At 42.7% G+C, this 24911-nt stretch overlaps 1 protein-coding gene across 1 annotated transcript in view; it reads left to right on the top strand.

Moving 5' to 3' along the window:
- mrpl23 (mitochondrial ribosomal protein L23) overlaps positions 1-17153 on the top strand; it is a 57622-nt gene extending 40469 nt beyond the window's left edge. The window contains exon 5 of the mRNA XM_034215880.1: positions 16146-17153. Coding sequence (XP_034071771.1) covers positions 16146-16310 — 165 coding nt within the window. The 3' untranslated portion in view covers positions 16311-17153. The remainder of the gene's footprint in view (positions 1-16145) is intronic.
- The last annotated feature ends 7758 nt before the right edge of the window (positions 17154-24911 follow it).

Below are 24911 nucleotides of genomic sequence, written 5' to 3' on the forward strand. Positions count from 1 at the left end.
ATCAGTTGACCACTGAAGCTTGTTTAGGGTGTTTGCAGATTTGGTGTTACGTCTACTTGAGAAAGCCAAGGTTTCTGTCTTTTAGCCTTACAGAGTTATTACTGTGGGTTTGTTAGTATGTAAGACCGCCCTGAGTTTAAGCTTTCACACGTCATCAAACATATCTAACTCTTGGTAAAAACATCTCTCGGTTCAGGGTGGACCTCTTTGACTTGCACACTTCCAACTTGTAGTTGGTATGTTCAGGTGAAACATTTACAATTCGACGCAAACCTGGCAAGTTAAATTAGGTAAAGTTTTTTAGAACATGGCATGTAATGTGAACTAAGTACACAAAACAGTCCAAAAGAACATTCCCATGAACATGTTGTTCATTGTTTGGTAATTGTTTCATATGATTTTATGGGTACAAGGAGACGGATGTTTACATCGGATAGCCAGCAGTTACTCATGCTTGGAACGGCCAGCATAACAAAATGAAGCAAGGGCAAACCACAGCCTGTACTGATCACTGTAGTCAGCTGGTATGAAGACCAGAGATGTCAAAAAGCAGTCCAAAATTCTTAGTTACATCTAAAGGAACTGGAATCAAACCCCCTTGCTCCTTGGCTGCCAAAATGTGTATTCTTGCAGGATGACAGGTTGCCAAAACTCTGTCCAATAAACAAGCTACTTGTGAGTAGTGTTAATTTCGTTGACTAAAACAATGACGAAATATGTTCGTCAACGACCTTTTTTTCCATGACGAAAACGAGACGATGACGAGACGGCACCGACGGCAGTAAACAATAACTGTAACGAAATCATCATGCAATATCGTTGACGAAAAGTGACGAGACAAAAATGTAGTTTACTAAATAAAAACTATGCCAAAATCTCTCTTTACTTTCGTTGACGAAAAATGAGGAGACGAAATATTATCAAAGATAACGTTACATCTCTGATAGTCCGTTTTTCTCCCAGCAGTTCCATTTCCGGTGCTGCGGCAGGGCAGCAGCTGTGTGTCTGTGCTGCGCGTGCGGCGGTACATTTGAATTACACCGGGCAGCGGCACACTGTGAACTGTCAGGAAGACTCGGGTCTAACTCATGGTCTCTAACTAACCTTATTCAACAGAAAATGAAATGGCAACAACAGGGCTTGGGAGCAGTGGTCGCACTCGCGTTAACCGAATACCCCCCCGTCAGCGTGAGTGAGTGATAAATTGTGTACTCGACGGGTAATAATGGATTATGACGGAAATGTTACGATCCTGTCCGTCAAAATGACTGACGAAAAAGTCTTAAGCCACCACTGCTTGGGAGAAAGAAACAACGTGATATTTGGGCCCATTTTTGCAACAATGAGGCGGAGAAAAAACGCGAATGCATTGTTTCATCAGAAGGGAAGCAATGTGGCCATAACACAGCTGGTAAAAACACCACAAACCTGAGCAGATACTCTCTGCAAAGCTGCATTCTTAATCATTCAACCTGTGTTTTTCATCAAATAAGGACAAGATATAATCTTATTTATTTATATTTGCTAAAATTACAAATTATTGGTTTTGGCTAGACTAGTTTGACTGAAATGTTCTATATAATCTGATGACTAAAAAAGACTCAATAGTTTTCATTGACAAAAAGTAGACTAAAATAAATCTTGACTAAAATAGTTACTGTTTTAGTCGACTAAAATAAGACTAAAATGCTCAGACTTTTAGTCGACTAAAATAAGACTAAAATGCTCAGACTTTTAGTCGACTAAAACTTGACTAAATAAAAACAGGATGAAGGTGACTAAATATGACTAAAACTAAAAAGGAAATTTAACAAAGGACTAAGACTAAAACTAAATAAAAAAATAGCTGACGAAATTAACACTACTTGTGAGTCCATCTGACTTTCGTTTACAAGCCCCGGTTCACTTGTAATTGGGCAGTGTGAACTTAAATGAACCGAAGAGAAGAATGCTACAGCGTTTTCATCTGTGGTTGAGACCAAAGAACAGACTTGCAAAGGTGTGATCACACCTTTATAATCCACAGTCTGGCTGCTAAATCCCGGTTGGAAAGAGTGTAGTAAATCTTTCTCCCTTCTGTTGAGCTGCCCTTGTACGGTAATGAGTACGGCCTACTACAACTCGTCAAGTGGAACTGGTTACTGGCCAATGGTAGGAAAATGATAGCTCTTTTTTAATAAGTAACTTCAGGTGTCAATGCGTACAACTGCATGAGTTCCTGCAAAAGAGCATGCTACAGTCAACATTTCCCTCGTTAAATAGGGTGTATATGGACTGACACACACCCACAAACACACACACACACTTATCTCACACACTCAGCAGGGGGTTGCCCTTGCTCTAATCCTGGTAACCTCATCACTGAGGTATCTCCCTCTGTAGTTTGCCAGGCTCTCCTACTGTGTGGCCAAAATAGGGTTCTACCACACCTCTGGTTCTTTTTTCACTACCACACACTTCTATTCAAGATGTCTCTGAGCTTTGCCACGGTTTACCCCACCGCACCACCACACTGCCACCGCATCCACACGACCCATAGCCTCATCAGATTTCCCCCCGTCGTCGTCAACACCTCTCCGTTTCAGCGTGTGGTCCAGATTTGACCTTACTCTAATGGCAACCGCCAACATCTGGTTGATTTGTATTGACTGGTTTGTGAATGTCGATATCTTCTGATGCCTTCTGCGTGGTCCGTCATTAACAAGATATATATGTAGTGTGTCTGACAGTCTCTTACGGTTGTGTGGGGATGAATGACCCAGTTTCCACTTAAAGGCTTTTCAGTCACTGTGACCACATTAAGAGCTGCTTGTTCTTTAATTCGGTCAAGTGTGTTCATCCAAGAAGTCAGTGTTCTTGGTCCCCAACCCTCAGTTACATCTTATTTAGCTCCACTATAGTTCTATGTGCTCAAGGATTTAAGAGTGCTGAATTCAATATTTAAGTTGTACATTATCTGAATGGAAGTCCCTATATGACCTTTCAAGTAATTCTACAGCTGATAAATAGTATTATAGTAGTTAAATGTTGCTCCAAAATGACTTCATTCCAGAGGACATAAAAACTGATATGACAGAGGCTGTTCCGTGGATTGAGGATATTGGACTACAATGGAGTTGAGTAATCATCTTTAAAAGCCCAATTCTTTGTTTTTTATGTCCACATTTGTACCATAGTTCTGATTGTGCTTACTGTGCAGCCCATTAAGAGGTATTTAAATGCTGATATATCTTTCATCTGTCACATGGGGAGGTCTGGTTCTGTTCCAGTCCAGCCCGGTCATGTCTTGTATGTTTTACCTCTCAGAGCAGCAGGTTGAATCAGCCTTTTGTGTGCTTTTGTGTGTGGAGCTGCCGACTGCTTCCATAATGTTCTATTCAGCTCCAGGTCGGTAGAGCACTGTGCGCAGTGGCACCTTCCTGTTTTCATCAAATACATTTTAACACATCAAGCCAGAACAACTAAGGCTTTCACATTTCATACTTAAATCTAATCTAATAAATAATAAAATAGTCACCCCTTTCACTTTCCCCCCTGTATTGATTTCACATGCATTCCAAGGTTCCAGGACACACATTTGTCCATTCTTTCAAAATTCTTTCATTTTTCCCCCCTTCTCTTATTAGGAAACCGTTACAAACACAAACGCACACCAGGACTCTCCCCCCCCAACCCTACTGCTGTTTTTGAGTTACGACTGCATGCTTAGTTTGTTACAAATCAGAAGCAAAGGTCAATCAGAATACAGTTGTCCTTTGTGTGTCTCTTTCCATCTCTCGCTTGGTCTTCTCTATTTTCACTCTAATCTTTCCCCCCCTTCCCTCTGGGGCTGCAAACAGGATTACTTCGGGTTTCTGTATGACTTTGTTGTATCAACATGAGCACATACACACTTACACAAAACCAGGTTTGATTTAAAGTAATTTTACTTGAGTACAGTTTTACCCTTGAGGCTATAAGCAAGCAGTAGATACCATCAAAGACCCAAACTATTTTCTGAATGGAACTGCTGTTAAAACAATAAAGAGACACTGATTGTTGTCCCTAATTTCACAGATTTCCAGAATCAACTGGTTAAAAGTCTGACAGTGGTCCCCGAATGACACAGCGCAGACCGACACCATAAATACACATTTCCTGGAACAGAGCGAGACATTAAATTAGAGCTTAATAAGGAAACATACACGGGCACGGAGATGGGGAAAGTGAAACGGGTTGGTCGGGAGTCAATGACAACATTTGCCTTTCCCTCTTAACCCCCCAGAGTTTCTCCTTCTTTTCCCATTGAGAGGGGAAACTGGGTGTAATGGGTTGTTCGTGTGCGTAAGAGGAGTACGTTTACATCACTAGCAGCCTCATCCCAATATTACTGGAAGTCAATTGGAAGCATAGTGGAGATGATTGCAGAGTGAGGGAAAATATCTATTCCTACAATTTGTCTTCTAGGCAGCATAGTGGATGATGGAAAGAAAACCTGTTGAGGAACACAACGCCTGACTGTCTTTCTCCACATTTGTCCTTATTGGTGAGGTCAGTCTCCTCTTTAAATCACTCATTTTGCAGTCATAGACACACTCCCCCTCTCTCCCACACACAAATACACAATTGGAAACCGGCAGACAGACACACAGGAAAGATCGTTTGGCTCGAAGCACATCATGACCGAGGGGACATGGGCTTTGCCTCGTTTGTGTTGCGATGTATATATTTCAAACAAAAATAAGAGCGCTGTCTGCCAGCACTTTTTCTAACTGCGGAAATGTGTCCAGCAGACGCTTGATACACACATTCACACACAGGGTGCAGCCTGCTGCCAACAATAAGACTTGTTTAACGAGTCTCAGCGCTTTGTTGATTTCAATCTCAGGGCTTTGTTGTTTTTGTGAATCGCACTCTCTGAGGCCGGCATTAATCTTCGCCATGTGTATACATGAGGTGTCCAGCGCTGCGCCGTATAACTGGGAATTGTCATGCGACAACGTTTGGTTCATATTTGGAGAGGTCTTGTTTGGCTCGCCGCTTCGTTGTTTCCCCCGTTGCCAGGTTCAGTGTTTACAGTGCTGTGGTAGACCCCTTTTCTCCGTCACCCCTACTTCCCTCTTCCTCCTCCCCATTTACGTCCTCACATCAACTTCCCTCATCTTTTTCCCTGCCACATCCTTCTCCTTTTCTCCTCCTCTTACTCCCTCAGTAAACTGGCTTCCCTTGGCCTAATGCAGTGTTTGTGTTCTGGATTATGCGTTCCTCGATGGCTGAATGTGCAGAGAGACACCGAGGGTCTTGGCAGGGCCGTTGGCCACCAGGTGCTCCTCCTGCAGCTCTTTCCCTTTGCCTCACTAAACCCTCTCCTCCTCACCAGGACTGCACTCAGGTCTCTCTTCCTGCATTACGGCACTCACTAGTAACCCTCCTGTAGTTTGCACAGGAACAGGGTGTTTTTCCTTCTGATTGAAGGTTGCGCTTGGTTTGCTTTAGCTGCTCATTAAAGCTGATATCAAAGAGTTTAGACTGAAATGGATTCAAGTGTGTGTATCAAAACATTATTATACCAAAACATAATTTTCCATAATAGGTGTGTTTTGGATGGTTGGATATAATTAGATACAGCGTCATGGAAGTATTGTCAGACTGGACATGTCGGGTTGGATTTTAGTTCTCACACATAAAGACTGAGTCTAGTTAATATCTTAATGCAATGACTTCTGGGTCTGTGTAGGATAAGACCCAGCCAGTCTCTCCCATCAGGGTGTCTTGTTTTTCACTCAAAACCTCTAATTAGGATTAGTCAGTAACTAAAAAATGCCAGTGTAAGATGGTCGGTGGTCTCTCCAACAAACAACATGAGAAAAGACAGTGGCTTATTGGGGCTCAATGTTTTTAAGTTTTATAAAAAAAATTGAGAAACAATTGCCGTTGATTTCAAAACAAACAGGTGACAATGTATAATAAAAAATGCCTCTTGCATCATGAGCGTTTACTCTAAGCTCCTCTGGTGCATGCTCATATCATTTTCACTTATTTCCATTTCACATATAAGCTTTGCATTAACCAGTGTAAATACTTCACATTTTTACGTGACATTTTATATTTTTTAATTACTTTTGTGTGTTATTTAGCTTACCCGCATGTAGCCAGTCCTTATTTTTCTTGTATGTTATTTGGTTTTATATGAATGTTATTATTCTCTTACCTGGTCATAACGTGCATAGAAGTACATGCAAACACACACCTCAACAAACACAATTATACTTGCACAAGATTAAACATAAAATACTAATTCCCAAGACTCCTGCTGTGGGTTGTCCCAGCCAGGTTCTGCAGATGAGCCCAGCTTCATTCTGTATCTCTGGCTGAGTGAGTTTCATGTTGTCTCCCCCTTTGGGAATTAAACCATGCTATGGTAATTATATGCATGTTTCTCTTGGTATTTTGGGGGTTGGAGACAGACAAAGTTACATTCACATCAGAGCCAGACCATTCCTTAACGCCTACACACTGACCCCAAACAAAATAATTCAAATATTTAAAAAGATTGACAATTCTGCAATTAATTTTATAGTGGTAGGCCCCTTAAATTAATATGGAAGTGTATGAGTCCCATAATGACATTTGACTATTTGTCATTATAGAGTTGAGGCTGTCTTGGGTGTAAACTACAATGTTAGTGATCATTAATCACTGTGGAGACATGTGAGGATCAGCCGTTTGCTCACAATCCAAACACTCAGTGATAAAAATGACACATTGAAGTGCAAGTTCATCATCAAAAAGGGCTCGACATTAACGACTGCCCGATGGCCCGGGGCCATCTAGTATTTAGCTCGGGCAATGAAGCCTCACCTGCTGGTTGCCCGATCGGACAATCTATTATGCCAGTATCATGCAGCACGCGGATCCAGTAATGAGTGACCCGACAGTAAAACTAAACATATCTATAACTAGTTTAGGTAGTTTGAGAGGTAATTAAAATAGCTACGTGTGATATTCTAATCTGAAGTGTGTTTTTTGTCAGCTCACCGCTGCATGTGATCATGCAGAGCTGCGTGTCGACTTGTCAGCAGCAGCTGATCTCTCTCTCCCGTCAGATTAGACTTCACTCGCGTTTATGTCCATATCGATCAGATCCAGCTAGTTATAGCTAATGATATGACTACCTGCTTATTAAAAGACACCTAAAGAATAAGTGTCGCTATGCAACTGGGTGAGGCCACAAAGTATAGCGCAGAATTATGCATTTGTTTACATGCCCATCGGAACCCCGAGGCATTACCAACAGATCAACGCACAATCAACCCATACAGGACATCTCTTTCTCCACATTAAGTGTTAGACATTATAATTGACTATTCTTGTCTGTCACATTGACGGTATTGCGCTAAAGGGAAATTATTTTGACCGGTGTCGGTACCATATGTGCTCGGGGTACCATATCTGCTCGGGTGTATTTCCGTCGCATCCGTCGTCCGTCATATGACGGTTTGTACGGCAACTCAAGAGGGCCATCATACACGGTCAAATTCCGAACATTTAAACATAGCCTACACTTCATTCTTTACTTTGTCCGTTATTATATGTAGAAGATTATACTTTTCTCCGTCATGTTGTTTCCATAGCAACAACTTCAAACAATAACAACTAACCGCTAGCCGCAAAGCTAGCATCACAGCCACTGCTCCGTTTTCGGAGACTTTGCACACGTTTTCACAAACATTTTCACGCTAGGAGTATGGGAGTACTTCCATTTGCTTCGTCTTGATCTGTAGATGTGATTTGATGTGTCGTGTGTCTCCCAACTCCTCTCCAAAGTTCAGATACTATATAAAAATACTAAAAGGTAAATAAAACATTAAACATAATGACAAAATAACAACCTGAAAGATATGTATTCTATCTACACATTTCGTAATGATCTAATCTAGTGGCCTTATAAAAGTGTTGGCTAAAGTAACGCAGAATATATATATATTTTTTTATTGTAAATAATTAGAAACATTATTTATGTGCACAAGTACATGGGACCCCACCATAGCACCCCACACATAACAAGCTGTCCCGAGTTCCTCCGGCTGCAGTTCCGCAGACGGCCGGTGTGTGGCAGCAGAGCGCTGGGAGCAGAGGGAGGTGAGTTGCGGTGAGTTGCCGGACAATATAACGGATATGACGGATGCGACGGAAATACACCCGAGCAGATATGGTACCCCGAGCAGATATGGTACCTACACCGGACATTTTGACCGAAGAGATTTAGATTTGCCGGGCTGCGTTTCACTATTCTTATTTTTCATTTCCTCGGTCTCACTGGAAGTTGATTTGTCTGCGCCATCTTGAGTAGCGTCCCAATGGCCTTATTTTTGCCGGAGGAGCGATAATGGAGGAGCTATAATCGAGGAACCACCAGACCATCCTCCGATGAAATAATCAGACACTCGCGCCGCCCCCTTACTGTGTATCGCTCACCGATTGGACGATGCAGCGCATGCACTGATCTGATGCTTCTTGACATAAGAGCAGTTTCCCAGCGGAGTGAAGAAAATACATGAACCTCACGGGAGTCACTCCTCAGTCTATACCATGTTTGTTTCAATTAATGTATCATTTAGTTACAAATATGTGATATATCTGAACAACAAAGTGGTCAAAAATCATTTTATTCATTTTTTGGAAACATTTTCATGATCGCTTTTTGCGTTTTACATTTTCATGTATTGTCATTTCCATTCAGTCAGTCATTACGTGCTATTTAAAATGTTAATTTGCTACATATCCAAACAAACAAAGTGTGCAGTCCAATGAATGTTAATCTAACTGGGTTTTGATAGATAACATATCTCTTTTTCTTCTCTCAATTATTTTATTTCTATTGTGCACTCTAATCAATATTAATCAAACTATTGTTCGTTTATACATTTTAAGAATGGCGTTTATCTTTTTTGAGAATGAGTTTTTATTTTATTTATTTGGGTCTACAACAGATGATACACATGTTTGTGTCAGTAAATGTGTACTAACAGAGTGTGTGTGGAAATAACGGGGACAGAGCTGGCTGCTGTCAGACGCTCAGCTGTGCGGCGTCATCACAAACGGACGTCGCTTCACGTGACGCTCCAGAGGAAAGGACGTCCCATTGCTCTTAAAACTAATTTCCCTGCTTCTCGTGGTTTGCTTGCCTCTCTCCATGCTTCCCTGGTGGGAGGGACTAGTCACAGGGAAACGACGCAAGTGAGGGAAGCAAGGATTCCATTTAACCAAAGTGAGAAGGGCCCCCGGTCTACACCTGTAGGTACCAGATGTGTTCGGGGTACTAGATGTGTTAGGGTGTGTCACTACCCGATCTGCAGCTCTGCCCGATCTGCAGTGCGCATGTGCGAGATGGTCCGCCATATTGGACAACTCCGGACGGCAACCCAAGATGGACACATGACACAGTGGCTTTTAGCAAAGCTCAAAAATAAAACGAGAGAGAGATGAGTTATTGTTATTACAACGTGACTTCACTATTATTTAACAACTCTTTTTATGGGGTTATTTTATTTGGGGTTAAGTACATTGTGAGAATAAGTGAGAAATGGATATAACTTCTGTTAGACAGCTATCATACTGAATACATATTTACTGTGAATGTGTGCAAAAATGTATGGCATATGGCTGTCTAACAAAAGTTAAATCCATTTCTCACGTATTCTGACAATGTACTTAACCCCAAATAAAAGAACCCAATAAAAAGAGTTGTTAAATAATAGTGAAGTCACGTTGTAATAACAAAAACTCATCTCTCTCGAGTTTTCCTTTTGAGCTTTGCCAAAAGCCACTGTGTCAATGTTGTCCTACTTGGGTTGCCGTCCGGAGTTGTCCAATATGGCGGACCATCTCGCACATGCGCACTGCAGATCGGGCAGAGCTGCAGATCAGGTAGTGACATATAATAAGAACTGGATACAGCGTGGGAGGCGGGGCCTCATTCATTCCTATGAGAGCTGCTCATTAGCGCATGATGATAAAATGGCCCAACTTTTGAGAGAGTGAAACGTCACAGATTACCCAGCATGCCTGAGAAGTACCCGTATGTGCACTCATAGAGCATGCGCAACTGCAACCAAAATGCTCGTTCACATCAAGCACGTCAATTTGCGTACACGTAACAGCACCGCGCGTTCATGACAGCATGGTAATGGATTGTTGTTATCATGGATTTGATATGAACGAGGCGGCAGTTAGCAGCTAGCGGCTAGCTAGTAATGATGCTAATGTACACATCAATCGTTATGTACTTATATTACGCTGTAACAGGATCTAGTGATATCCAACAGAGCTTCATTTAGCATGAAATAATTATTGCACTGTATATATATATTTATATACAGTGCAATAAGCTTCTTAGTGCAATACGAAGCTACAGGGACGTTAATAATGTCGGTAATATTAACTTTATTTAATACAACATTTACGGTACAAGATGTAATCATACAGCCCATGTAGTATGATAATGAATTACAGCAAACATGTGCAATATATCCATTATTACAGCTCCGTGGGATGGCAGTAAGACGATATGGATCCGTTCTTATTGTGCATCCATGGGTAAAGATAAACGCAACTCACATTGGTTTCTCATACAGCATCTCTGTAAACTACGTGTATTCACTGAATTTCACTCTCTGCCTTTAACTGCTCGTTGTAGCTCCAATAGCTCCAGCCCCCACCCTCCCTGTGAGCACAGTGTGCTCTGATTGGTCGAGACACGTAACATGAACGTGCCGGGCGGCGCGGTCCCGTGGGTTAGATGCGCGTTCATAATGCAGAGGGAAATAACTATCAGAATAACGTTATTAGCACATTTTTACAACTTGAGGAACGAATGTTTTTAATAAGGGCTATACAAACGTTCATACTGGGTAGTTTATTTAGTTTAAAAAAAATTATCCAACGAGTTACAGACCACTCTTTCCCCATGTAAGTCAATGGGAAAAAGTGTTTCCGGGCCTGGCAACCAAACGGAAGTGTAGTACCGCCGTTTGGCCAGCACGAATATTTTCATCTGAGTCCGGCGCACTTCCTGGGGGCTTGGAACACATCTGGTACCGTTGTCACTGTCACTACCCGATCTGCAGCTCTGCCCGATCTGCAGTGCGCATGTGCGAGATGGTCCGCCATATTGGACAACTTCGGACGGCAACCCAAGTAGGACAACATTGACACAGTGGCTTTTGGCAAAGTTCAAAAGGAAAACTCGAGATAGATGAGTTATTGTTATTACAACGTGACTTCACTATTATTTAACAACTCTTTTTATTGGGTTCTTTTATTTGGGGTTAAGTACATTGTCAGAATAAGTGAGAAATGAATTTAACTTCTGTTAGACAGCTATATGCCATACATTTTTGCACACATTCACAGTAAATATGTATTCAGTATGTCTAACATAAGTTAAATCCATTTCTCACTTATTCTGACAATGTGCTTAACCCCAAATAAAAGAACCCAATACAAATAGTTGTTAAATAATAGTGAAGTCACGTTGTAATGACAATAACGCATCTCTCTCGAGTTTTCCTTTTGAGCTTTGCCAAAAGCCACTGTGTCAATGTTGTCCTACTTGGGTTGCCGTCCGGAGTTGTCCAATATGGCGGACCATCTCGCACATGCGCACTGCAGATCGGGCAGAGCTGCAGATCGGGTAGTGACAGTGACAACCTACACCTTATTATACATCCATGACCTACACCCATAGATATATATAAACACTAGATGACTCACCCGCGCTGCTGGCCAATGGAGACCGACGTTGCCACTTGGCCGCCATCATGCTACAGGGAGTTCTCTCATTCATAACATTATGGTTTACTATTTAAATAACCATAGCTTGCTCAATTTTCAAACGGTTTGGTTTTTTATAAACATCAAAGATGTAGTTATGATACTGCATACTTATAATCATGGACTTTCATATGAAAATAACATTAATCAGATAAAGCAATAGCTATACACACACAAGGTATTTATATTACATATTTGCCGGTGTATATATTTCCATTTATTTTATTATATTGTTAATATTTAAAATAAATTATAAAATTAAAATACATTTATATTTTATATATAAAAATCAGTCTCATGTTACCACTCTGTAAGCCAAGAGTTGTTAATTTAGCAATGCCTTAGCTTTAAGAACAGGGACACAACTAATGACAATAGCATATGTTGGTATATTATTTAGATATTCACACCTTTATCAGAAGAACCAAACCAACATAAAATGTGCTCACAGACAGGCCAGTGCTGTCTAATTTATCACAATTATTTTTGACATGAGATCTTCATATTACTATACTAGTTTTGTATTTAGTTTCTAGATTTGTAAACAAATCCAGAACCTTTGAAATATGTTATTGAAAAAAGACCAAGAATAATATAAACTGTACCATGTGTCCTTTTGTGTCCTTCTGTAGTCCATTTGTGGTTTGTCTTGTCTCACCCCGGCTGATATATCACAAAATCCACTGTTTAAATTGTTCCCTATATTGCCCCTATGCCCCTGTAAGGTGTCCTTGGGTCCTTGGGAAAGGCGGCCTCCCAAAATAAATGTATTATTATTATTATTAAGAAGAACAACTTGGTGTGGTGTGGAGGGGATGTAGGAAGCAGGAGCAGGTGGGGAGAGATGGGGGTTCAAGGTTATTTGTTTTAAATGTGTCTTGGAGATAAGGACCAGCTGCACACAATAAAATACAGTATAACACAAAACCAATAAGACACACGGTGACACATGGCACACCAACAATCAATCATCGTCCAGCCTCAGCTTTGGTATTCTTTCACAACCATGTTATGGGTTTATTAGACTGAGCAAACATAAACATATGTGGGGAACATAGTGCTGCGTCTCATGGAACATGAAGATTTAATAAATACATAGTAGGTGGCGATATATGCTCCTAGTGGTAGCGATTCGCCATTAAACAAAGAAGAAGAAGAAACATCAGGGGGAAAGAGAGGGAGACACACAAGCACCCACTACGGCACGTAACACATGTTGTTACGTTCCCTCTTGGCGAGGGGTACAAAGGGAAACGACACGACCAGAGTAGAATTGGTATGTGTTACCAGCGGTTTATTTGTAACTGCAAGTAAGTAAAATGATATGCACAAAACAGCTTGGCCCAACAACGGGTCAAACTGTTACTATCTGACACAACGGGTCTCCAAAAGAGAGTTGCCCAGTACTATACAAAAGGAAGCAGGCAATGCATATGGGTGGTCAGTGCACTGCCGCTTGCGGCTCTTTCGCCTCTCTCCAGTGGCTCCCTGTTGCTTTGGCAAAATATACGAATATATAAATAATAGTAATATGGAAATTAATATCCTTCTAATATCCCTTCTTGTGCACAGCGTCAGTGTTGATCCTCCAGTTCAGCCCATTGTCTAAGTGCACTCCCAGGTATTTGTAGTCCTCCACAACAGCCACATCCTCTCCCAGAATGCACAGGGGTAGAGGAGACGTCCTCACCCTCCTGAAATCAATGACCATCTCTCTGGTCTTGGCCACATTCAGAATACTCAAAACATTAGGCTGAGGTTCATCTTCCGCTCTTCTTGAAGTGGTTGTGCTTCTTGTTGCTTCCGGCTAAAATAAACATTAAAGACATGTTGAGTGTTTAAAATGTGCTGTAATACACAACACATTATTTATTCCTAAACTTGCAGAAAGAAAAACTAAAGTGTGACATTTAATCACATATTTATATATCAATCTTATACACCTTGAATTGTTGTTGGCCAATGATACACATACCCTTTGAAGATGAGCTGGGAAGTTGAATACTGTTGGCACAACACCATCTTTAAGCCGGACAGTCTGCCCCGTCCGGTCAAATTCCTCACTCCTGAAGTACTCACTGCAGAGCAGCGTCCTGCCAGAGGAAACAAAACCGTCCCTTCTTAGGGCGAGTTCCCACTGCCTCCTCCTCTCTTCGGTTTTGGGAAACCTTAAAAACATGAGAAAGGTAGCCAGATATATAAATTATTGTCAACATTTTCCTCCCTTCTTTCCTTTAACATTAAGGGTAAGGACAAAAATACACACCGAAATTATCATATTTTTGGTATGTATGCATGTATGTATAGCCTACTTTAAGAATAAGACAACCACACTAAGAGTAATACAAAAGGTGTCCAAAAGAAACATTAAATAATTGTGTAAAGAAATGGTAACAACATATTCTAAAGAGGCTGGGTCAACAACAATCTTGCAATACTATTATCTCACATAGCCCCACTGATCCTGTGTAGCAGGACTTGTAATGTACATACATCCACTAAGTAATTAACGATTATCCTAATTATAGTCATAATATTGTCATATCTTACACGTGAAAGGTGATCCCACGGGTTCTTGTTTGCAGACTGCGGTGATTAGAGCATCCGTAGGCTGCACAAAAGTCAGGCATAGTCAGGTACTTCTGTAAACACAAAGCCAGCAAATTCCTGTATCATAATGCAAGATGTTTTTAACAAGCCAAACCACTTGGAAGAAATCATGTGTAACTTAAGTTATGTTGAAAAGAAAGCAGTTCTGCCTCTCCCACTGGTGTAAAGTTGCTGGGTGAACTTTGTAATACTAGGTCTCACTCATAGCCTCTTGTTATTAGCCAGCTAATAAATACAACCACATACACAAAGAAAAGCTGCAATTTCAACATGTCCAAGCATCCTGTATCATAGCCATGCTAATAACGTTTATAATAAACAAAACCGTTTGTAAATCAGTCAAGATTTCAGCGAGTTAAGAGTATTTTTGTGCAGATCACTCACCTTACAACAGCTACCATAACGCGAATCAGAGTAACTGTTAACTGTAGCAAGATGGCGGCCGGTCAGCTACGCTGGAAAATCTCCCATGAGCCATCTAGTGTTTATATATATCTATGCCTACACCGGCTAACGGGAACTCTGACGTCGCCATTTTGTGTGCTTCGCGGATGCGCTCGGTTCCTCTCGACTGCTGCTCTGGTCTGCTCGGTCAGCTTCTGGATGAGGAGGCATTCGTTCGACCAACTTACAGTAGATAACATTACAAACATTTTTAACAGGGGCCATAATAGTGTAAATAATGTTTGTTTAGGCAGTTATAACTGAATGTAATGTTTTCTACTTTTTTACATCTGGGAAGGCATTTGCCTTCATCAGATGGAAAGTGTCTTGACCAACAACTTGAGTATTTCTTATAGCTATGCAGGGCATGCAAGCGAGCAAACACAAACAAGAACAAACAAACAAGTGAAATGAAGAATACAATTGAAATTGTACAATATAATATTGTGGTGGTTCATCTTATAATTCAGTCTAGAGAATGCACCAGACAGCATCTAAGACCTGCAAAAATCTAAATTTTCTAGGGGGACGGAGGCCCCCCAAACCCTTCGTGCCATTTCGTCCGCCATGCATTTTTCAGGGCAATCTCTATTGGGCTCAGGGCCATCTGTAAATTAGCTTAGCCAAAATCCTTAATGTCATGCACTGAATATTACGGCTTTACATCAAGTTGAGTCATTTAAGGACTGCAATGATTTGGCTCCAGTTGAGACTCATAACAGTGAATTCTTGTTGCCAGGTGTCCATGGGAGAGGCTGAGAGGGATAGGCTATGGATATGTGTGCATGCATGCACCCGCTGACCTGTTATTTTTTGTGTGTGTGGGTGTGCAGGCTTGCATGTGTGTGTACTGTACTCTACGGCGGCCTGACACAGACTACGGTTGGGCCAGTGATGCATTAGCCATGGCCAGAGATGGGTTGGTATGGAATAAATAATGGATACCATCCTTTCCCTCTGAATAAATCAAGACCAGAGAAATGGAGAGAGATGAGAGATTACATGTGGGAGAGAGTTGGATATATTGAATGCCAGAGAGAAAGAGCAGTGTAACTGGAAGAGGAATATAGAAGGAGAAACGGTGTCCTGAATTCCAAATGAGTATCTCACTTTCCGTTTTGCAAAGAGAAAGGGAAAATGCAGTTTGATGCTTTCTTCTTGCACAAACAAGTGAAATTATTTTAAGTGAAAGTAAAAAAACGAATTCCTCTTATTACTAGGAAGTATCATAATGTTTTCTTTACTCATTTTGCTCTCTTTTTGCCTTTGAATCCCAGGCCCAGGGCCAGACCTTCAGCTTCCCGGACGTCTTCCCAGAAAAAGATAAGACGCCAGAGGAGGGCTCCATGGAAGAGATGGAGCAGAAGTTCATGGAGGACGAGAAGCAGAGGCAGAAACTTGACCCCAGGAGAGGAGGGGTCACGGAGTGGTTCGGACTCTGAGTCAGCCCACTGACCGGGAACTCTGTGCTCATATGGCGTGGCGTGGGTGTTTGATTGGGAGCAACATGTATTGGCTTACAACGCCACTGTTGTGATGTCACTTCTACTTCTGTAAGAAATACTTTCAAGTGTGTAGCAAAGAGGAATGAGCATGTGTGTGGGAGACTGGAGACATGTGTTTGGTGTGTGTGTGTGTGTCTGTGTGTGTGAGAGTGAGTATATGCAAGGCTTCGGTCCAGTAACCCGAGCCAGACCAGAATCAAAGGAGGAGGAGAGTGGCCCGTGTCCATCTTTCATGAAACCAGCCCATCGTGCAGAACCTCACCTCAGATGACCTCCTATCCTCCCATCCTGCTCCACCTCCTCTTCTTTTACCCCTCCTGTTTTGCACCAATACCTCCGCACCTCTTCTTCCTTCGTCCCTCCTCTCTCTTCAGGAGTTTCCTTTCCTCCTCGCCTGTCTCCTCTGCTGACCCTTTGTCTCCTCGTATCTCTCCTACACTGGGGAGAGTGTACTGTGGCATCCCTAGTAGCCCTGACTCTCAGCCAGTTGGATCAGACTACCTGGACAACCCACATCCTTTCCTCTTTTATGAGTTTGCTTTGGATTAATTGACCACTTTAGGTAAACAACAATCGAGATGTTGTTTGAGCAAAGCAACAACACGGAATTTGCTGGAGTGTTTTATTATTCTGTGGTAGCACCTCTTGCCATAACTCCGAGAGAAGGTTGTGCCCAGTGTTTGTGTGTGTTTGCCTAGCATGCAGGACTTGCCAGTGAATCTGTCTAATTGTAAGTGCTGTTGGAATAAGAACTAATAAACGGCTGGCTGTCCAAAAGGGCTGTGCTTACTTTTTTTTTTTGTATTCTCCTCGCCTCATCTCCCACGGCTGCTGCGCTCAACAACTGGCACTTCAAGACGCTGTCCGTCACACAAGCTGGCCTTCCCTGTGCCAACGTGGTCTGGTAGCTGTTTTGACAAAGTAATGATCTGTGCGAAGCGGGCCACAGGAGGACTGAGCTCTCTTACGGTAATAAGGCCCATAAAGGGGAGGGACCTCTCCTGGGCTCGCTCAGACCCTCCATTATGCTGAGAGGCCAAGGTTACAGTAAGTGTCCCCCAGCCGTGACCACTAATGCTGGCCGGCTAATACAAAGGTCCAGTCCCTGACCTCACCCAGCCAACTCGGCTATCACTAAGGAGAATGTCAATATTGATCCTGTTGGCCCATTGTGCTGCCTGGAACCGCTCACCCCCTGCGTCGCTATAAAGCAATCTGATTTGGAACAAAACAAGCCTCCTGTTACACAGCCATTCAATTTTCTTTTCTGTTCTCTCTCCGTTGCCCAGTCCGGACCTCCAGAGAAACAGCTGCTTAATCAACAGAGAGAGAGAGAGAGAGCAAATTCTTGTTCCCGCTCTCCTCCCAGCCCGAGAAGACCCCACATGAATGTTGGGAAATCAAGTTCTGGTGTTTGCCAAGTACTAATCTGTCCCTGTTTCTTGTCAGGGGGAAACCCTGTGCCACCTAAAGTCAGATACACTTACTTTTGGATGTAAACTTGCATTGATGTGTTGATATTATGACTCTGTTGACATGTTGTGCTTTGGCCCTTTTGGATACTGTTTGTACAAAGACACTGAGACACACACAGTCAATGAGCTCATCTATTGCTCATGCAGATAAATGTCACTTAGTCATATTCACTCTTTATGAAGAACAAATAAACAGGAAGAACCATTAAAAAGAAAAACATTTTGAGGCAGAATGAGTAAAACAATAAATGACGTCATAGACGAAGATCAAGTCATCAAATGTAACATATTTTCGAAGTGATTCCATTTTTTTATAGAATAAATGTGTTTCTCAAATCATTAAGATTCTACAGAAAAAAAGACAAAAAATATTTTTAATTTTTTACCCATGATGATAATTTTGCTGACGAGATCATCTAGCACATAATACTGATCAGTAAGGATGTAACTTGAGCTAAAAAAAACGATAGACTTCCAGTTTTAAGTGATAACATGTGTGGAGGACCTGCCAAAGTTGCGTCGGTCCTGAATTAAAGTGTTTCTCTTGCCAGAAAAGACCACGGATTGACCTCAAAATGCAACATTTACATCACAAACTTATGAGACGGGATACATGCAAAATCACTTTCTTAAATATCTGGACATTAGCAGTTTATCTGCTCTTACTGTGGGTCCTTTTTTCCTTTTTTTTTATTGAGCAGAAATTGAGTCCCCCATGTTGCTGCATACTCCAGCAGAGAGCTCCTTTTTAAGTAGGTAAGGCAGTCTGAAGTGATAAGTGTCTTTCCGTCAGGAGTGAAAGGTCACATTGAACATCAGCGATGGTGCATCATCCTGGCTGTGGAACATGAAGTAAGACATCTCAAGGTGCATCAGCCCTTTGACGTTGTGATATTTTCCAAACAAAAATGTGAGTATTTAGTGAGAAAATGTGGTGACATCACAACTACATGGTCACTGTACAGTATATCTCTAGACCAGGACAGACAAGATATACATACACTTCTGAATAAAAATGATCTTTAAATGTATAATTATGTTTACTGATTGAAGACTATGTTAAGCTTTTAAGACGTACATTATTGATGTCAATGAGTTTGTCCAAGGAGCAGCTACAGTTTATGTAAGCAGGTGTTTGGAGATTCTGTAAGAGCAGATCAGACCAGTTCTTGCTGGCAGAGACCGGTCCGTTTCCTGCCGAGGGCTCGCAGTCACAAATCTTAGCGCACGCTTTTCAGTTTTTGTTAAATTTTCCCTCATGGAATTCACTTTTTCTTCTTCAGTGAGCCAAACCTGTCTACGTAGTAAATATTTAACACCAAACTCCACTGCTGTAAAAAATAATGACTACTTCAAAGGAAGAGTGTTTTTTTGTGCCTGAGCTACATACACTCCTCCTCTCCTTGCCCTCCTCTCCTCCATGTTCTCCCCATACCTCTCCCTTCTCTTCATACCTAATAAAAAGCTGCAAGCACAATGTGTCCCCCCCCTGTCCGGCCCTGTCCGTGCAGCTGGCAGCCATTTCCCTGTTAGTTAACACAGTGTTCTCCCTGCCTGTCAGATGATGCTGCTCTGCTGGAGTGTGAAGAAACGGGAGGATGGAGAGGTATGCACCGAAATGAGTGAGCCCCATACCTCCTGTCCCAGCTGAACTCGGGATGACTGCACGTCGCTACAGATTTATAGGGATCGATGTGTGCTGGACAAGATGCGTCGTATATTGTAATGCACCACACGTTGTGAAAGTGCCGAGAGGGGGAGATGCGAACATGTGCGTGCGAGACGCAGAAAGCCCAGGAAGGATGGAGTGAGAGAGAGAGCAGATGGAGGTGAGGGAGAAAGTGAAGAGGGTGAAGTGAGAGTGAAAAAGAGATGACATCACTGAGAAAATGCTGAGCTGGATTCAAGGGCTACTGGATGAAAGAGGTCCACAGTGCACCATCTTTCTCTCCCTCTTTTATTCCTTCTCTCTCTCATGAGATGTACAGTGCAGGTCGTGCTCCCATCCCTACGGCTAGTTAATGGAAGGGGGGTTGAATATTTTAAACAACTCTTCACTCTCCTCCTTTTTCCCTCCTTACTCCTCTCTCCTTTTACTTTATTCATGTTCGGGTGTGCATTAGTCAAGTGCACACATGATCCTGTTTCAGCTGCTGCAGTCCACGCTTGGAATCTGCATGACATCATGCTGTACTTTTGGGATTAGTGGGATGAGTGGCACTATAGCAACGCCCACCCTCGATCTCTATGTCCTCCCTAGGGGGCAGATCTCCTCCTTACTGCCGACTTGAAAGGAAACTCTTCACCTCCAGATGCTCCATTGCATCCAGTAGCTGCTGAGGAATTTAGATATAGTAACGCTGCAGATAAGGCAATGCTGTGCTTCATCCTATTCCCACCATATTGAGAAGAGAGCTTTGCATATATTGTGGTGTGCTTCAACTCAACAAAATGTTTAATTGAAGTTGCATAAATTCACTCAATTCACAAGAATCTATGGGTAAAATTACTACCCCTACCAGCTTCTTGTGCAGACCCACACTCACACTCGTGTTCACTAAGACAACCAGGGTTGCCTGCTGAGGATTCTGACGGCCTCTCTTGGACCAGCGCCATACACATTCCTCCTTCCCAGGTTGCCATTGGTTCATCTGAGCTCAGCCAGTGCACTCTGTCACCCCGTAAGTGTGTATACGTACATGTGTGTGTCTGTTTCAGTGTGAGTCCATGTACCGTATGCACCCTTACATAAAAAAAGTTAACATCTTCCGTTTTTCTGAGAATGTACTACACGGGCACAAAGAGACACACATGCACACACCCTACTCATGTTCATGCCTCACTGTGAACCACTCACACATACATAAAGTGTACCCTGATGTGGCCCCTCGGTGTGTGCACACACGGTCATACTGTACTCACATCTATACAGTTGCTGGCTCAGAGCCAGGAGCAACAACTGAAGCAGGACGCTGTAAAAAACATGTGGCCCGGCTGTTTATCGCTGCTCAAATTACAAAGAATCAGTATGCTTTACTATCAAACAGATCCTTTATATTATTAAAAAGGTATGACAGCATTTCCTAATGTTGTGTATATTTAAAGCACACACTGAACCAAGTAAATACACAGAACATGTCATTAATAGATAAAACATTTATGATTTGATTTTGTTAATTGATTAATAGTTATTATTTATGCATTTTTATTTATTTTTTGCCTTTATTTACACAGGTGTAAAATCTCATCACCATCTAAACATCATTTTAATTATGTTTTTTAAGCATTTCACATGTAATTTACAGTTGTGTTGTTAAAGGAAACCGTCTCGAGATACACTTTTTGTTATATTCCATGGAAAGCTCTTAACATCCCGATAGCAATGAATATCTAAAGTGCTTTGACAAAAAATCCATTAAAAAAATGTCATCTGTGGAAGCCGTAGTACTGTAAAAAGCACGACCAATCATTTTAGCCGGCTGATTGGATGGCCTACCTGCCTGTCAGCCTTCCATCTGTGCACAAACTTATCTCGTGCCCTCATTGGTCATGTGCACGTTCGTGTGTGTTGGAGGAGGGGCTCTGTGAGGAAGTGGCAGATTTGTTCAAATTACCTACCTCACCTTTAAATAAAAAACAATGCATTTTATTTTAGATAATCTGTTTGGGTTAAAGAGCTGAATGTTCTTCCACTGTTTGAAGGATTTGTCAACATGTTGTCCTGGTCTTGTTTGCATGAAGCATCTTATTGCCTCCAACTCATCTACACAAAGGATCAATCAGCTAAACCAGCCTCGTCTTATTCTGTTTTCTTCAGCAGTGCTCGGGCTTAATAAAAGCTGAATGCTGTTTTCCCACTTTGCGCTCCTCCTGAGATCCTTCCGCTCTTTGCCTGTCACAACATCAATTAGGATAAATTAGAAGCCCTGACACTAGAAGATGGCACATGCCATCTTTCATCACTGAAGGGACTGTGGTGGGGTCTTTGATCTGTGTTTGCACTAACATTTGTTTGTGTTGACCATGGGAGGGAGGGGGGGAGGAGCCACCAGGCATTGTTGTTTTGTGGCACAGTGTTTGTGAGGCTTACGCACAGACGACTGTCTTAAGGAGGGGAAGAATTTCTCCTGACACTCCATTTCAGCTTATCTGCTATCAACACAATACTCCTCTGCTGGTTGGGTGGTCCCTCCCAGCTGTTCAACACATACATTTGCATTTTAAACAACTTAATAACAGTGATACGTACGTAAGAGAAGCAAAGAGATGGGAGTAGGTTTGGTGCAGTCAGTATGCATGTGTTTCAGGGAGAGAGAGAGGGAAGAATCCGATGGTTCAAATGACTTCAATTGTCATAATAAAGAAACAGAAATCAACTCGGGCCTGGCCACCCATCTGGACTACAGAGCTCTACACACATATGTGCACCGGTGCAGTCAGCGAACCCCTCACTGGTGGAATCGTACTGTCTGAAGGCTCTGCCAAGTCAATAACACACACTGATCCCTGATGCTGAACTTCCTGGAAGTCCCAGCCGGTCTCAGCGCTTCATGTACCTGCTCAGCTCAGCTGCCGCCTGGCTGCACGGTGGGCTGGACGGGGATCAGCAGGAGTATCACTGCTTTTGCTCCTGCCCGCAGGTCACTCTGACTTGAAACACGGTTGAGAGGAGAACAGAGGAGGCGCGAGACCATGGGAACAATGAGCCTTGGAGATTGGGTGAATTAATTTCCTCGAAGCAATGAGATCTTCTATACTTTAACACTAGTCTCTTCTCATCACACACAATCAAACCTGGGTCACTAATCTCTTTATATCACCCAGGGAGCAGAAACTCAAGGTTAATTGTCTGACATCCCAATGGAGACAGAGCGTAACGTGGTGGGCGTGGTGGCTATGTGTGTATAGGGTTTACCCAGTACATGCTAATAAGAGTTCCCAAAGGGGAAATTCTTTAAGGTCTGAGAATGCTGTGGTTTACAGTATAACACAAATCTGAGGCCCCGCCTTAGCTCACATTGTCAAGCAGACACTGGAAGAGGAGCTGAAAAACATGCTGCCCGGGTTTTAGTACCCCTATTGTTTACACACAAACACATTCTCGGCCTTGAATGCCTTCTTCAAATTGAGCATGTTCATGACTAATGTACTAGTGAGGTGCAAGAGAAGGGTGAAGGTGCAGTAAAGCATGGAGCGGAAGTTGTTGGGAGAAGGTGAACTGGTGAGAGATAGATGGACAGAGAGGGAGATTAAGAAGCTATATCTTTTATTGAGGATTAGGAGGGAGGGATTGATGGCACAAAACAACTCACTAAACTCATCTCTGGTCTAAATGGCTGTTAGCCACTGACCCTTTCTTAAAGCGTCTCCTCATCTGTCTTACATCTCGTTTAGTAGCCAGCCCTAAACTGTGCAGTGCTTATGTCAGAGAATCCCACTATTAGGCAACACTTAGCCAACATAATGACAGAACAGCTCACACAGCCTTTTCTGGCTTCTGTTCAACGGTCATGGCCGGACTTTAGTGGCCTTAATTCACCCGATGGGGAGTAACTTTCCTGGCCGTTTGGACATCAGGGCTTGATTAAAGTGGCCTGGGTTGAGTAGGCACTGAGCTTGAAGAGTATGTCCTCACTGGCTCTGTTTCAACAAAGGGTACTCAACTAGTGCGACCTGGATTTGACTGTCTGGCTGCCACTAATGTGGCCTGAGTTCAGTAGACAGAGCTTGACTTGTATGGCCTGAGTTCATCAGATGGAGTCCAACTTCTCTGGCCTAAGCTTGTCAGACGGGGCTCAACTAGTGTGGCCTTGGCGGATACAGGGCCTAGGTGATTAAGGATGTGTTTGTTTCCCAGGCAGCAAGCAGGCAAGGTGGCGGCATTGCTCCTGCACAGCCAAGGACTTTCGTGTGGGGGTGAGAGAGCCAAAACAAACTACTGTGATTGCCTCCCATATGCCCTCCTGACCTCCGCTTTCAATTGCCAGGCAAAGAGGAGGAAAAAGGGGCGAGGGGAGAGAAGAAGGGGGAAGAGGTGGCTTAGAGAAGTGACGACAGAGTAGGATAGTTGTGGTGGAGGTTTGAGATGTGGGGGGGGGCGGTGGCGATGGTTGGTGGCAGGAGATGTCACTGGAGTACTTCAAGTGAGAGGGCTGGCTCATGACCCTTAACCCGATTAAATGATGTGCTTATCCATCCATCTATCCATCTTGTATTTTACATTGATAATGAAATTATAATTGTTGATAGCAGAGATAGTGAGAGAGAAGGAGATGCAAAGAAGAACAACAAAGAAAAAAAGGGAATAAAGGGGAAATGGACAGCGAGAGAGAAAGGGAGTCTTGTCGTCTGAGAGGTGATGTGGTTCGGGTTAGGTTGTGGTTGAAGCCTTGAGAGAGCGGGAGGGGAGAGAGGGGGAGGTGCAGGGGGCGAGCAAGGCAGCGCATACCCGCAGCATTCAAATGGAGCTCCCATTGGGAGGTTTTACGCTTCAAAATGGTTTCCTGTGACGTGGATTGTGTGTTTGATTTGAGCTTTGAGGGGTTTGTGTTATTCTCAGGAGGGGAGAATCTAGCACGCTCTCATTTCCGCACTACCAACAGCCAGCAGAAAGTTGGCAAGCTGAAACAGGGGGATTGTAAAGACAGATTTTTCTCTCCCTCCTCGTAAGAACCACATTTTTTTGGGCTTTCACTTTTTTTGCCATGTTTTTCTGCTGAGCCTTGCTCTGCATATTGATGGATTGTTCCTAATAATTGGGCCTGCTCAGACCCGTGTCCTTCCATGGGTTTCCCAGGCTGCTTGATTTTCTGCTGATCATTTAATGCACCAAAAAATGTGTTTATGCCCAGATGTGTGCACACATTTGCACCCTGCTACATGTTTGCATGCTTGCAAAAACGTACAAGCAAGTTTGCACGTATACAAATACGCTTGCTGTCAAACACGTGCCTTGGAACTAATTGCAAACAATGGATGCCATCTGGGCAGTAGGTGTTGCAAGCAGCACAACTGGGCCCAGGTTGATTGTTTTTTCAACTGGGTCGAAGGAGAGAGAAAGAGA

This window comes from Gymnodraco acuticeps, unplaced genomic scaffold (assembly GCF_902827175.1).
Source record: "Gymnodraco acuticeps unplaced genomic scaffold, fGymAcu1.1, whole genome shotgun sequence".
Lineage (NCBI taxonomy): Eukaryota > Metazoa > Chordata > Actinopteri > Perciformes > Bathydraconidae > Gymnodraco > Gymnodraco acuticeps.